Below are 14,255 nucleotides of genomic sequence, written 5' to 3' on the forward strand. Positions count from 1 at the left end.
ATTCTTCCCCTATTTCTGTACATGAAAAGGAGAGGGGTGTGAATACCCCCTGCCATCCCCAGGCCTACCTGTTGCCTGCTCAGTGGCCGTGCTGCTGTGGAAGCCTAAATGCTGCACACTGTATCATCCTCAAAGGAGTCAGGAAAGCTACCTTGTTCAGCCACCTACCTGTCTGGTCCTCCTCATCTGTGTGCTGAGACAGAGGCTGGTGAAGGACTCTCATGACAAGTTTACTCCCAGTACAGGTGTTTATCATCTCGGGATGGAAGATACCAACCATTTTGCACTTCTCAGTCCCTACTACCTGCACTGGGATCCAGCATGGTCAGATAGAAAAGTCGTTACATTCCCCACCCCCTTCTAACTCAAACCAGCAACTCCTGAACTCCACTGAGAATTTTTTGAAAGTTTTCTTACATCATTTATGGCATGGCTCTTCAACAGACTTGGGTACTCATGGCAGAAAGGCACATAGCACATTTCTACCATTAAATATATTAAAACTGGTGATGCTATGCCCTGTACAAAGTACAGTAATGCAGGCATGCTCTGGCCGGTAATCTGAAATACATTACAACCACTAGAAAGAGTAACAGAAAACCCACCACACAACCAATTGTGGGGAAAAAAAAACCTGTCACTTGTAATAAAAATGAGAAACAGAAATGGATTTGAAACATTCGTTTCCCTTTATTTTCTCAGTGAGGCTGATGTGTACTGCACATTAAAAAAAAGAAAAAAATCACAGGAATTTTCATACAATGAATTAAACCACAAAAGTACATGTAGAATTGGCAGGTGGAAAATAGCCCAGCTTGGGCATAACTACTATCTCACTTCCCCTGTTCAGCATAGTCCAACCTACAACTTTACATGTTCACCTACTGTACAAATATTACAGTAGCTCCATCAGGTCAGTGGTTAACATTATTGAAAATGTCTGTCACATAGGTACAAATTTAGAATTATCACATTATATTACATGGCTATTCTAGGTAATTTATAGATCAGATCTTATACTACAGTGATTGAAGTTCTCATTACAGCCATTAAAAAGGACACATAATCATTACCTACTGTAGGTTTACATCTAAAGGGATGAGAAGGAGGTGTGGTTGTGTTTGTTGGTTTGTTTTTTTTCAACCGACCCAAGCATTATTACCCCAGAGGCACAAACTTTCCTCTCAGTGCTGCTCTTGGTGATGGCAGCCCAACTGCTTTTCAAAGTAGTTTAGCACAGATACTTTTCTTCAACTTCAGGCTCCCTCTATTTGGATTAGTATTTAGATAATTTTCCATTCTGTAGGAATTACTCAGTTACAGTTCTAGGAAAGACCACGGTTCCTAAGTACCTGTTCTGTTACCTGTATTGCGGATGTGGTACTTACCACAGCATGAAAACAACAGTACAATCTTCATATAAAAGACACACAGAGCTATGCTGCAATTTGCCTCTGGTGACAATGTGGTACATGTGCTAATTTGAAATGTTCTTGGGGAAGAAAAAAAAGAAAAGTAAACACTGAGTTTATATTTTGATGGATTTCCTATTACAGTGTCTACAAAAGATAGAAATAGCTTTATTCAGCAATCCTAGCTCTATTAATTTCATATGTAATTTGTAAATCAACAGAGGAAAGCCATCTTCAAGACAAGAATGTTTGCCAGGCCAGTGAGAAAAATAAAAAAATTGACTCATGTCATTATGCCTGCACAGTGAAAAATAAATAATGCCCCCACACAAGCCCCACACCAATTTATTAATGTCAGCAATCCAGGGCAAAAGAGAACATTTTAAAATTTAATCACAGAAATGTAAAGGCAAAATAGGTAATGCATCTGGTCCTTGAACACATAATATGATATACTAAATATTGATTTCTTAAAAATAATTTATTGCTTTTAATATTTTTCTTTACAACAGAAGATACTCAAAATCCAGAAAGGAAAATTGTAAACTTTTAGTTTGGCATTCACACAAAGTTAAAATACCTGCATTTTTAACCTACAGAGCAACAACAAGAATTATGCAGAGTAAAGGATGTTACATTTGTAACACAGAACCTCCAGAAAAGTTCTTTTCTTTTTTTTGTTTTATTGCTATCTATCTACTGAGAAATAAGAAGCCAAAAAATCAAGCAAGCATCCGACAGGACAGACAGTGGAATCTCTCAGAACACAATATGCTGGTGATAAAATGAATGCAGCCATCAAAATCAACTGCACTGGTATGGGGGAAGAATCAGTTTTCTAAGATTTGGAGTGGGAAGGCAGATTAAATAGTTAGGTGTGCCATACCTTTAAGAGGAGTCATGAATGCCAAAGAGTAATAGAATAACAAATCTATACATTCACAAGCAAATTCCAAACTTTGCTGATTCAGTAGAGACTCCAAGTTCCAATGAAATTCTGATGCTCAGAATAGCAGGAGTTTATACTCTTGTGGTTTTTTTCCTTCCTGAAATTTCTATTTAATTTAACAGAAGCAATGTCATCAGCAACAATGTCATGGGCACATCTGAGGCCATGCTAGTGCATAGTAAAAAAACGAAAAAACCCAAACCCAACCCACTGCTTCTGCAAAAGCGGAATTTCCAAACAAAGCACTTGCTTACTCCAAACTGACAACCATCATGCATCCTAGGTATAAAATTTCCACTGGCCTTTTTATTCTTTTAGTCATCTCATAATTTATAATAAATAGGATAATTATAACTGATAAATATGTCTCTTTAGTAAACAAAGGAATGAAGGATTGGTATTTATACAGGATGCATAACTGTAAAAAATATAGATAAATACCATCATTAAACTCTGCCAATGAAAAGATTACTGGCTTCAAGAACAGTGTTTAGACACAGAATTACTGTAAAAATCATACTGTACTTAGTACCTCGGCATATTTTTATCAAACTAAAATCACAAAAAATTAAAACAAAATAGCATTTTAAAAAGATTTTTGACCTCTAGTTTCAAAACTACTGTTGATACATAAAATAAAAACATTTCTTAATGATTACCCATTTGAGAGACTTTACATAAAATTATGATATTTTCTAGAAAAATTTAGATGAGAAAATTTCATTCCCCTAACAAATTCAGTGTATAAAACTGCAAAAGAAAATCAAGCAATGAGAAAAATGTGGAAAAATACTGCAGAAGGTGGTTAATATCTTTTGGGCTAGGATAATTCTTGACAAAATTCTTATGTAAGCTCACCAAAGAAGGGATGAATGTGTATAATGCATTTTTGCACTCAGACACACACGCACACATATGCATACTCACATCCTCACCCACACGCTTTTCTTTTTTTTTACAATCAAATATATATAAGCCTAAGTTCAGCTTTCTACATATGTTAGTGTACAATAATTGTTTCACCTCATATAATTACATTTGAGTATTCTTGATTAAGAAAAATTCAGCAGTTTTTGAAAAGAAGGCTGCATTTACAGTGCATAGCTGTAACAAAAAAAAAACATCGTCATACAGTATGTACATAAATAAAAATACTCCATTTAACATTTGTAAATACTCAACTACTTTAGAGAATGTAGCAAATAAACTATCTGTGCACACACCCAGATAGTTATATCCAACTCTCATTAATAATGTAACACCACGTCCGCTCATTAGAATAAATCGCTGAACAAGCTGCACATTTGACCATTAACAAGGCTTTGAAAATTCTGCTGTGGAAGATCAATGTTGTAGACATTTACATGGGTGTCAGAATTAAAAGATGAAACTTCAAAATGTTAGGGAAGCTTGAGCCTTTTAATTTTCTTTTCTGCAAAAAAAACCCAAAAAACCCCACAAAAAAACCCGCAAAACAAACCAACCAAAAAAAGAACAATCTTAAAACAAAGCTAAGACAGACTGCAGGCTTCTGGGACCTGTGGTTTCTTCTGGATTGTCATATTATCACCGTGTTGTGAGAAGAAGCTTCTTTAAAAAAAAAATGCAGTGTCTGATCCCCAGACATCAGCAGCCATAGTTCTCACACTGGGGGTTTTTTTCTGTTTGTTTTTGTTCTTTTTTGTTAAAATGTAATATGTACAGATTTTGCAGTTCATTGTTGTACGTGTATCTCCGTGGAACTGCTGCCATGTCTCGTGATTTGCACTGAACTCGCAAGGAACGCCCGGCTCCCCCGCCACCGCTCACCCGCAAAAGCGCAGCTGACACCCATGGACATGCGTGTGCTTACTGGACAGCATCCTGCCCCTCCACTCCTCGAGCAGCTGTGTTCATGTAAACCATGGTTTTGAACAGAGTGTAAAGTAGGACAAATTCCTAAGTACGACTTTTTAGTTGTCCATTATTGAAGGACGTGATGTCCGTGAGGTATTCGCCATCCCTCTGTTTTCCTCGGATGACATGCTTGTTACCTACGCAGGCTCCGCTGTGCCTCTTTAAGTAAACTATCAAAATCCATGGAGTCATACTTGCTTTTAGTGGAAGCAGGATCAAAATCATCTGAGTTAGAATCTGAAACCCAAAGAATGCAAGTTTAGGTAAGAGGCAAGAATGACTTATTTTCTCTGTATATCAGCACAAACAAGGCACCAAAGAAACAATCCACTAACAACCACAACTTTATGGGACAAAAAAAGCCTAGAAATGACCATCACAGAAGCATTCCCGGTAAGAAGCAGCACTTAACAAAAGTGGTACATAGCAGCAGCAGTGGGGAAGAATCATTAATTGCATATACTTTTAGAGCAGGTTAACTCAAAACAGTTTCCTCAAGGACTTGAGCACCAAGACACTCGTGCATAGGTCTCAAAGTAGTCCCGATAATCTTGACAGATGCCTTAACCAAAACTCCACCTTTGTCTTGCAACTGGTGTTTCTTAGCATGTCCAAGACTTGATTCTCCTGAGAAAGGTTCTGAAGAAAGCCAGGGCAGCCTTGTGAGCTGCACAGAGAGGAAACAGCCGATTCTCACTGCCGTGCCTTGGGGTCTTGTGGAAGTCTCTACACCTGCCAGAATCTCTGGTTTTGTTTCAATTAATCTTTTTGAGTTTGCTTGTTTAGAGTGTGAGCAGTTCTGGGCAGGGCCTCTGCATGGCTGCATGAGCAGCCTCAGGAGGCCTCCTCAGCTTTCTGCACCACATTTGATAAGCCACAGCAGCAACAACAGTCCAGCTCCTGCGGCCTGGGATACCTGTTCCAGCTTTGTCGGTTGCTCAGACACGGACGTCAGTCTGCTCCCACCACAGAGGAGGGGTTGTATGTTTGTGGCCACACAGCTCTGGAACAATTATTGACATGGCTGCAAGCAATGAATTTCCTCTTGGAGTCAACCCTGCTTAACACCGACTCTCACCAGTTCCTGTATCACAGCTCCTTTACGAGAGTGCCCTTTTCTTGCCATTTCTTGTGTTGAATTAATCAGAGCTCCCCATCTACCACTATAAGACACACTACGCATTAAATGTTCATTACAAGTTCTGTTAAGACAATATCTTCTCACAGAGGAGAGGTGTTAAACTTCTGACTACTATTTTCAAGTGTTTTCTTTCTTCTGTACTCAACCCAAAGCTGATTAATTCTCTCTGTCCTGGTACCAGCTCATGAATTTTAATCCTGCCATTTCCTTATGTTGCTCTATCAGATACTCTGCAAAATACAGGGAATGCAGTCTGAAGTACAGAAGCTCAAGCTGTCAGCAGGACAAAGTGAAAACAGTCTGCTCACAGATACTCTGGGAATCCCACTCACAACGGAGAGAGCTGACAGGGAATACTCCCAGTGATGAATAATGTTCAAGAGGGTTCCCTTCAGACAACTTATTTTAAACCCCAGATTTTCTGAGATACAGAGATGACCTTGGCTTCCATTGCTGAAGATAAGTCAAATCAAGGCAAGACTTCAATCTGGTTTTTATCAGCCTACATTTCAACAAATGCCTTGTTACCTTTTGTATTTTTTACATCAACCCTGTATCTCTTCAGCAGTCAATTGCCTTTTCTTAGCTTTACATTATCTGTTTAGCCACTGAAGTGAATTATAGCATATTCATTGTGAACAATGCGTATCACCTTTATAATTTATTTTGAAAAGACATCAATTGGTTAGAAAAAATATATCTGTATTCACTTCCTGCATCGTACAAAGCCGAGGGCAGCACATACAAGATTTCATTAGCAGTGTGTTACAGGGTTATGAGAGATTTTAATGACTGTGGTCATTTATTCATAAAAAAATCCACAATATCTGATTAATATAGATCCAACAGCAAAATGTGCCTTGCTATGTTATTCAGAAAAGTGTAATTTCCATGCCTTTAGTCTATTTATACAGGTATTAGGAAAGGTTTAACATTTAATGAATACTTTACATTTTAAAAGGTAATTAAATAAGAGGTGAGTTTATCATATATCGTAATATTACAGAGGCTGTTTTGGTAGTCTGCATAGTCTCTTTATGCATATACTTGACATCAGCATTCCTGCTGTAAGACTTTGAACATCTCCAAAAACCCTTGCAAGGCAAAGCATTACACCCTGACTCAGAGCATAGAACAGAACTATCCATTTTTGCCCAGGCAAGACTCAGACAGACCCAGCATGCACACTCGGGACTGGAGTTACCACAGCATGCGGGGGGACTGGAGACTGGTATGCATAAAGTCCCACATCATTGTAACTGCAAACACCAAGAGATTTGCTGAGCTCTCCACAGCCTCTTACACCAAGACTGGAAGGCCCTGCAAGGAGACACCTTCATATACAGATACTTATGTACAATTTTAGAATTACCAGTTGAGATCAGTGGCTTTTGCCACACTAAGGAGCAGATTTGGCCATAAGCTCTTCTAGTTTTCTAACTTGAGCAACTACGAATTGCATTTAATGAGTGCCCCAGGCAAATTCTGCCCATCTACAACAGAACTCAAGGCAAAGTAAGAATCATAATGAAGTATTTGGGTTGAGGCATCTACTTTGTCCTCTGTTTACCACTCATATACGTAAGTGAAGTATTGGAATCAAACAGTTACAGCAATAAATAGTAAAGCATGTGGGAAGTTTCTGCGGTGATATCTTTCCAACGCAGAAATGTATTATTGAATACTGGGCACTTATTTTTGAAAATGATGGAAATTGGCTTTAAAAGAATTCATGGTTTGGAATATTTGAAAGAAGCCAGCTCAGATCAGTAGCCTTTTAAACTTCTTCCAGCAAGTGAAAACCAATTTCTTCACCACCCCTCCAATCTTTAAATGGCATCAGCAATAAACAAAAAGAAGCAAACCCTAAATTCTCATCCGTAACACGATTCTAGTTATGTACTTTAATTCACATGGAGCAAAATACCTACCTAGGTCTGCATAGTTAGACTTGCAAATCTGCTTGCGTCCACAGAAGTACAGCTCAAAATCAGGTTCATTTGACCTGCGTAAAGTGTATCCATTTTCAAGAGCAGCGAAGGCGTCACAAGTATAGCGGTAGGTGATGAAACCATAGCTGTCTCTGCCATTGAAAAATACAGTTGTGAACGAAAGCTGAGAAGAGTTAGCACACATTAGCGTAACCCCTTCCTGAAAGCAAGAATTTGCCAGAGACCCAGCAGTGGAAATGCCAGAAGTACAGCATCCATTTATCAGCATGATTGTCCTGTCATGCAGCTAAATACTTATTTCTGGGACAGGAAATTTCAACTAGTAAGATTAATAAATAAGGACGAAAGAAAATAAGTAAGGTTTTGAACTCAGCATGTCATCTGTCACAGGACTTATACTGGTAACTCCCATACCAGCAATTTTACTGCCATAATTTTTTACATATGGCAGCTGTCAAACAAGAAATAATCTCAAAAGTTCCTACCCATCATCCCGCAAATTTACTGTGCACTCCTCAATTTCACCAAAAACTTCAAACCGGTCCCTCAGTTCTGTTCGGGTTGTGTCAGGTCTGATTTTACCCAGATAAATCACACGACGTTCTTCCTGTTGATAAAGAGCAATGGGGAAGGTATTTTTTTAACAAACGTGTAATAGAGATGAACCTATACATACATGCATGGAAATACACACACAGAGTGCAGAGGGTGCATAATTATAGAAACAGTCTTTTGTGGAAGACCTACTGCATCTTGCAAGTACATGAAATAGTTCCCTCCTGGAAAGCATCTAAGGCATTTAAGTGACACTACATTCATCAGGTGGTGCGCTTCTAGAAGGGTTCACCGATTGTTACTACTGGTCTGTACACTGACCGATGCTTCCCTTTGTATCCTACAGAACCTTCTTCCCTCTCACCCTTTCTACCACATCCCCTCCAGGACTGCAAACTCTTCCAAACTAGGAATTACCTTTCTCTTGCCATGGTGACAGTACTGAGCAAAACTCATTTTAGTTGCAGAGTAGCATAAAGTAACACAATAATTGCGTAAGAGTACCACAGACATAACAAAACATATTACAAGCATGACATTTTAAGCTCATATGACACAACAGCTGATTCATCCTGCAATCCTGTTCCACCATAATCCATACCTTAAAATAGAGGGAAAACTGTTAAAGTCTGTCATCCCAGCCAACAACTAAGTACCACAAAGCCCCTAGCTCATTCCCTGCTCGCTGGTGGGATGGGAAGACAATCAGAAAAAGGTGAAATGCCTGTATTAATATCAGTTTAACAAATGAAATAAGCTAAGATATAACAATAATAATAATTACAATGACACTAATTGTAGTGAAAAGGGGAGAGAGAGGAATAAAACCCAAGAGAAACAAGTGCTGTACACTACAATTGCTCAGCACCTGCTGACTAACGCCCAGCCTGTCCCTGAGCAGTGGTCTGCCTCTCCCAGGCAACTCCCTCTGGTTTATATACTGGGCATGATGCCATATGGTATGGAATATCCCTTGGCCACCTTAGGTCAGCCATCCTGGCCATGCTCCCTACAAGCATCTTATGCACCTGCTCCCTGGCAGAGCACAGGAAACTGTAAAGTCCTTCATTTAGAGTAAGCACTACTTAACAACAATTAAAACATCAATGTCTTATCAACATTAATACTAAATCCAAAACACTGTCCTGTACCAGCTATTAAGAAGAAAATTAATTCTATGTCAGCAGAAACCAGGACTGGGTTCAAAAGATGTCTTTTATTAAAATGAGTATTTTGGGGGGAATGGCAGGAATTAAAATACATCCCACAGTCACCACTGTCTTTTGGTTTATTCAGAATAAAAACCACCTGACTGAAGTCCCTAGGCTAGGGTCCCTTTTACATGTTCCTTCAACACTTGGAACAAAGCATCAGATACTTTTACAACAATCAAGTCATGGTTGTATCATTCTTAGCGCAAATGCTCAGCAGAATGAGGGAAGGACTAGAAAACCCTTTAAGAGTCCCTTCACGAATTTTAGGATAAACACTTTTCTGAGGGCAGAACGATTAAGTGAGCTGCTAGAAAAGAAAATGGAAAAAGGGAGATCTTTAAAACACTGACCTTAAGGTAACCAGGGCAAAGAAGCATCAGCTATACATGGCTTGGGTGCTCAGCCTTCCTGTCTCCAATTGCATCTGACCTGGCACTACTGGCCCTACTGCTCAACCCTTACACACCCACACAGTAGTCCCATAAATTGAACCACCACCACATTCTCAGCTGGCGTAAACCTGTCAGTCAGTGGAGCAATGTCAGTTTAAACCATCAACTTTGGCACCTGAGACTTGTGCAGAATTTAGGTGCCGAATGCCGAAGGACCTACACTGACTGTTGAGAATTCATGACTATCGTAACCTGGAGGTGCCTAAAGGCTAATGGCACCTCAACTGTGCAATGCAAAAGGCACTAGGGACCTAAATATAGACTTGCGTTCCTGCTCAGAAACATTCTAGCCTGAAGAGACAGGTAGTTTATAGTGTTACAATTCAGATATAGCACGAAATGTATCTTTTCCATGAGTCCCCACAGAGGCATAAAGCACTAGTCATTCTTGGACCATGGACAACACAATTGAGATCAGACCAAAACACAGGTTAAGCCAGAGATTACATTGGTGTTGCTTCTTTACTTGCTTGTGTATTCACTTAAGACAAAGAGACCATCAGAACTCTTAGTTAGGGGTGCTGAAAATCTTGACTTCCTGTTCCCAGGAGAGCACTTTGCTCTCAGGAACTATTTAATGCAAAATAAATAAACAATTCCTGCAGCAGGAAGCCGATACTAAAATATCTATCTCCCACCAGAAACTCCTTCTTACTAGCACATTCAGTAAACTATTTTTGCTGACTCTTTTCCTGGCCTCACAAATCTCAGGGGCTCAGATCCAGAATCTAAGCTCATGAGAAATGAAAGTTTAAAACTTCAGAAAACAGAGATAAAAGAATCAAAGATTCCTACCCAAAAGCCCTACCCACTAAGGAATGGCACAGGAATTACCTGTGTCCTTTATAGGTCCCTGGTCAGCCCAGTGGAGTCCTTGGTTGCTCTACCAAAGTTTGTATCAGCTCTCCTTAATCAGGGGGATCAGGTAAGAATCTCATTTAGATACTTGCAACTACTGCCTCTTGATTATGTAAGGAACCAAGGTGAGTGCCTTGAAAGTCCTCTGTAAACATGCTGGGACAGACACATTCACTTTTAAATGTTACACCTTCCAAAATGCAGGGTCCAAAAGCTGCCCTTGCTCTCTGCCAGAGCAGTGCAGCTTGGAGAAGCTAGCATGGCTAAAAGAAGGACTTGTGCTCAAGGGGTAGCCATATATTTAGGGCACAAGGGAACTTTCCAGACAGCTGCTGCTTTTTATCTCTGTCTCCACTGTGTCCCAGTCCACAGCCCTGACATTCCTGACAGAGGAGTTTGGGTAGGGCATCTGTGAACCAGGGACTGCAGAGTGCAAGCTACTGAAATCTGCATTTCTTCCATTTTCCCCATTCTAATTCTGCTTACTTTCACTATGGTTGAGTGCCATAAACTTCAAAACCAGGAAGATCTGCATATGCACAGTAATTACTTTTTCAGACTGTTTTACCAAATCAAGGATTAAACCGCACTGAAACACTTGATAAGAAACAATTCCATTGATACTTGCTATTGAACCTAAATGACTGACCAGATGGAGCAGAACATAACACAGCAGACTGCCTAATATACTTTTGCTGAGATAATACATCTCGACTGAAAAAAACATAATGTTTCACTCACTGACATGGAGATTGTTATATTACAATGTGATGGAAATATCTATTGCACACTCTTCCATAAGTCAGTCTGCATGCCTGTGCAATTTTTCCTTTTTCTATCCCTCTAATAACCTTTATATCTCTAATATCCCTTTAAGAGAACTGTAATAAACCAAAACTGAACAATTAAAAAAAAAAGCCTGTTAAAGTACCGTTAAGGGAATAAGTTAAACCTGCAAAATTAAGGAAATTCAAATTTAAAGCTGAAATGCACCATATGTCCTCCAGTGTGCACATATGAGGAGATGGGTTCAAGTAGTTTTTTAAGCAGAGGGCCATGATGGAATAAGATACTGGAGAATACAGGATTCACACAGCATTGTCTTTGCCTTAGTTAACTTTGGCTTATTTAAAGCAACTATGAATATTAATATTCAGAGATGCCTTCCTTTTATTTCCATGAATAATAAGTGCTATAGAAGCCTAACAAGATTGCAACACACCTCTAAATGCTAAGGACCTTTTTTTGACAATAAGTTACATGTGTAAGTCTATATGAGCATATTAAGTAAGATGTTTACTGCAGTTTTAGAAGATATGACAGATGACTTGGAAGCCTAGAGAAGGTCAGAGAAAAGCTTTTGTTTTCAATTTCATATGGGCAGAGGGAACCTGCAGGAAACTCCAGAAACTACTAATTTGTTCATATTTCCCTCCCAAAAGTGCACATGATTTATTTCGCATTATAAGTGTTAAGCGTGGCTCCTTGCTCTGCCAGGTTAAAAAAAAAAATAGTCCAGCCAACTCCCTCAGGCCTAACATGCCTGTCTTCTTTCATAATCTTGCTCATTCTTCATCGCAGTAAAAACATTTGAATAGGAAGATGGGGCAGAAAATCTTGGACTGACAAGCTGTATTTTAAGTCTCAAATGAAAATACTAAAGAATTAGAATAACAAAATATGAGAAAATAAGACTGGGATATACCTTACACATCTAAGGGTCAATAAAGAAACCACACATCCTCTAAATATTGACTGATGCTAAGTATCTTTTCGTCTTGAAAAGGACTCCTCCAAAACTTTACTTTCTTTGTGCTTCCTTATTCCTAAGCCTTTATTTCATAAATATTTAACTAAACACAGAGAAGTAGATGCATTAGTTTTCCCTTGGGTTTTTTTGCTTCTTTCCCCAACAGTTGTTAGGTTTGCCTGCCCGTGGTGGTGCTAAGCAAGGCCCCTGGAAACTGACAGCAGCCACTCCACAGGTGCTGCTGCTCCCATTTTTCCGACCACATTTTGCCTGCACATCTGTGGTGCATACCTAGTTCTCCAAGAGCCATTATTCTAAAGGTAATGCTTTATGTGAAGATGAGAGAAGAAATCCAGGAGCATTTTAAAGCTGGGTTCTGTTACGGGCTTGTAAAGGCTCTGCCGCTCACTCCAGCACAGGTGTCTGGCTGGGTGCACACCCCATGTCTTGTGTTGCCTTCTATGCCAAATGACTTCCCTGCCTAGAGGGAAGCCATGAGGGAAGCCTAGAGACTTGAAGCCATGAAGACTTTTATCCTTAGAGCTAAAGGCCAAATACCATTCTGAAAATACAACGGGACTGGTTGGACAGAGTTGCAAAAACAGAAATGCTGTGGGTGGAAAAAAGCCATTAAAGCTTAAGCTTCTGATGTAATAATAATGAGAAAAAAATCTTTAGATTGAGTAAAGAAAAATTAGTACAGCCTGTGAGTAAATATGAATAGCAGAAGTAAAAATCACAGCAAAAAAAAAAAAAAAAGAACAAGATTATTATCACATGCTGCTGTGTGGGTAGCCTGTGTAGTTCAGACACACTACATGGTGACTGCTGGAAAAATAATGATGGACCAGTAAAACTCGAAATTTAGGTAGAAACGTATACAGTAAAATTAGAGTACCTGGGATCTAGGCCATCAAGATGAGCAACAACAAAAAAATCCAAACTAAATATACAACATACATTGAATCCTTCGTAAGTGGAAATGCACTCTATTAAAGGCTGACTCTGGTGTTAAGACTTCAGAGAAGGCAAGCACTCATTTATGAAACCACCTTTCTCCTGCCTTCCTGTTTTAGAGCAATTTATTTTCTTTGAAACCATGTGTTTCTTTCCGCTGCAGTGGCCTCACAGCACATTTATCTTCTTACGTCTGTAAGCTCTCTGGGACTGGGACTCTTGATACTTGTCTCAGAGAGGCTGTCAGCATTTAGGAATGAAAAGCAGTAATGCTAATTGTAATGTTCTACTGGAGTATAACCTGGTTTTGTTGTACCTCTTGGCAGTAGCCAGTGCACACAGTGAATGAACTGTGTGAAGGATGTGACTGTAAGTCAGTATCATGGCCAGAGTGGCAAAGTAGCAGAGAGCCACAACACCAAGCTGCTCATCAGACAGCTTAACCTCCAGCTCTGGTGCACCATATGAATGAGGAATCACCAACTAGCGACTCCAGAATTGGAATGTGCTTACTATTTCTAGTGCCATGTTTTGAAAAGTATTTGCCACATGGTCTAATGAACTGCTGGAATAGAAGTCCACACAACTCGGAAAATTCCTGGAGTATATCAGAAGAAAAACAGGTTCCTAGGCCTCTTGGCAAATCACTGTGGTCTGCTTTGGTTGGGGGTTGGATCCCCGTTTCTACAAAGCACTAAGCAGACTGTGCTGTCCTCCAGTGCTCCTCAAGTTTCATACTCCATGTGTCTCCACTACGATCTGGCTTACATGGTTAAGCAAGTCTTGGTGGCAGACCATTCTTACATTCAGTGAGGATCCATTCTAAAACAAAAAATCGTGACCCAGTGAAATAAAACAAAACAAGATCAAACTAAACTATGCTGACATTTGGTCAGGAATCACAAATTCCTTTGGTCAGGAAAAGAATCACAATCAAAAGTATAAATGAATGAATGAATGAATGACAAAATTAGTTTTTTAATTCTCTACGTGCCTTGTAGGCTCAATCCATATTTTTCAATCAGGCCTGCTCAAAATTAAGACCTCAATTCACAAAAAAAGGCACCGAAACTCCAGTAACTGGAGAGGGGAAAAGAAGAAAATGAAGACGAGAAGAAT

At 39.4% G+C, this 14,255-nt stretch overlaps 1 protein-coding gene across 3 annotated transcripts in view; it reads right to left on the reverse strand.

Moving 5' to 3' along the window:
* Nucleotides 1–505: 505 nt before the first annotated feature.
* PPARGC1A (PPARG coactivator 1 alpha) overlaps nt 506–14,255 on the reverse strand; it is a 367,342-nt gene continuing 353,592 nt past the window's right edge. For all 3 annotated transcript variants that reach the window (XM_066185546.1, XM_066185548.1, XM_066185547.1), the window contains 3 exons: nt 7,836–7,957; nt 7,330–7,481; nt 506–4,494 (listed from right to left, as the gene is read on the reverse strand). In XM_066185546.1, the coding sequence (XP_066041643.1) occupies nt 4,391–4,494; nt 7,330–7,481; nt 7,836–7,957 (378 nt within the window). In that variant the 3' untranslated portion in view covers nt 506–4,390. The remainder of the gene's footprint in view (nt 4,495–7,329; nt 7,482–7,835; nt 7,958–14,255) is intronic.

This window comes from Chamaea fasciata, unplaced genomic scaffold (assembly GCF_029207755.1).
Source record: "Chamaea fasciata isolate MVZ Bird 193981 ecotype frontalis unplaced genomic scaffold, bChaFas1.0.hap1 SCAF_6, whole genome shotgun sequence".
In the NCBI taxonomy this organism is placed as follows: Eukaryota; Metazoa; Chordata; class Aves; order Passeriformes; family Sylviidae; genus Chamaea; species Chamaea fasciata.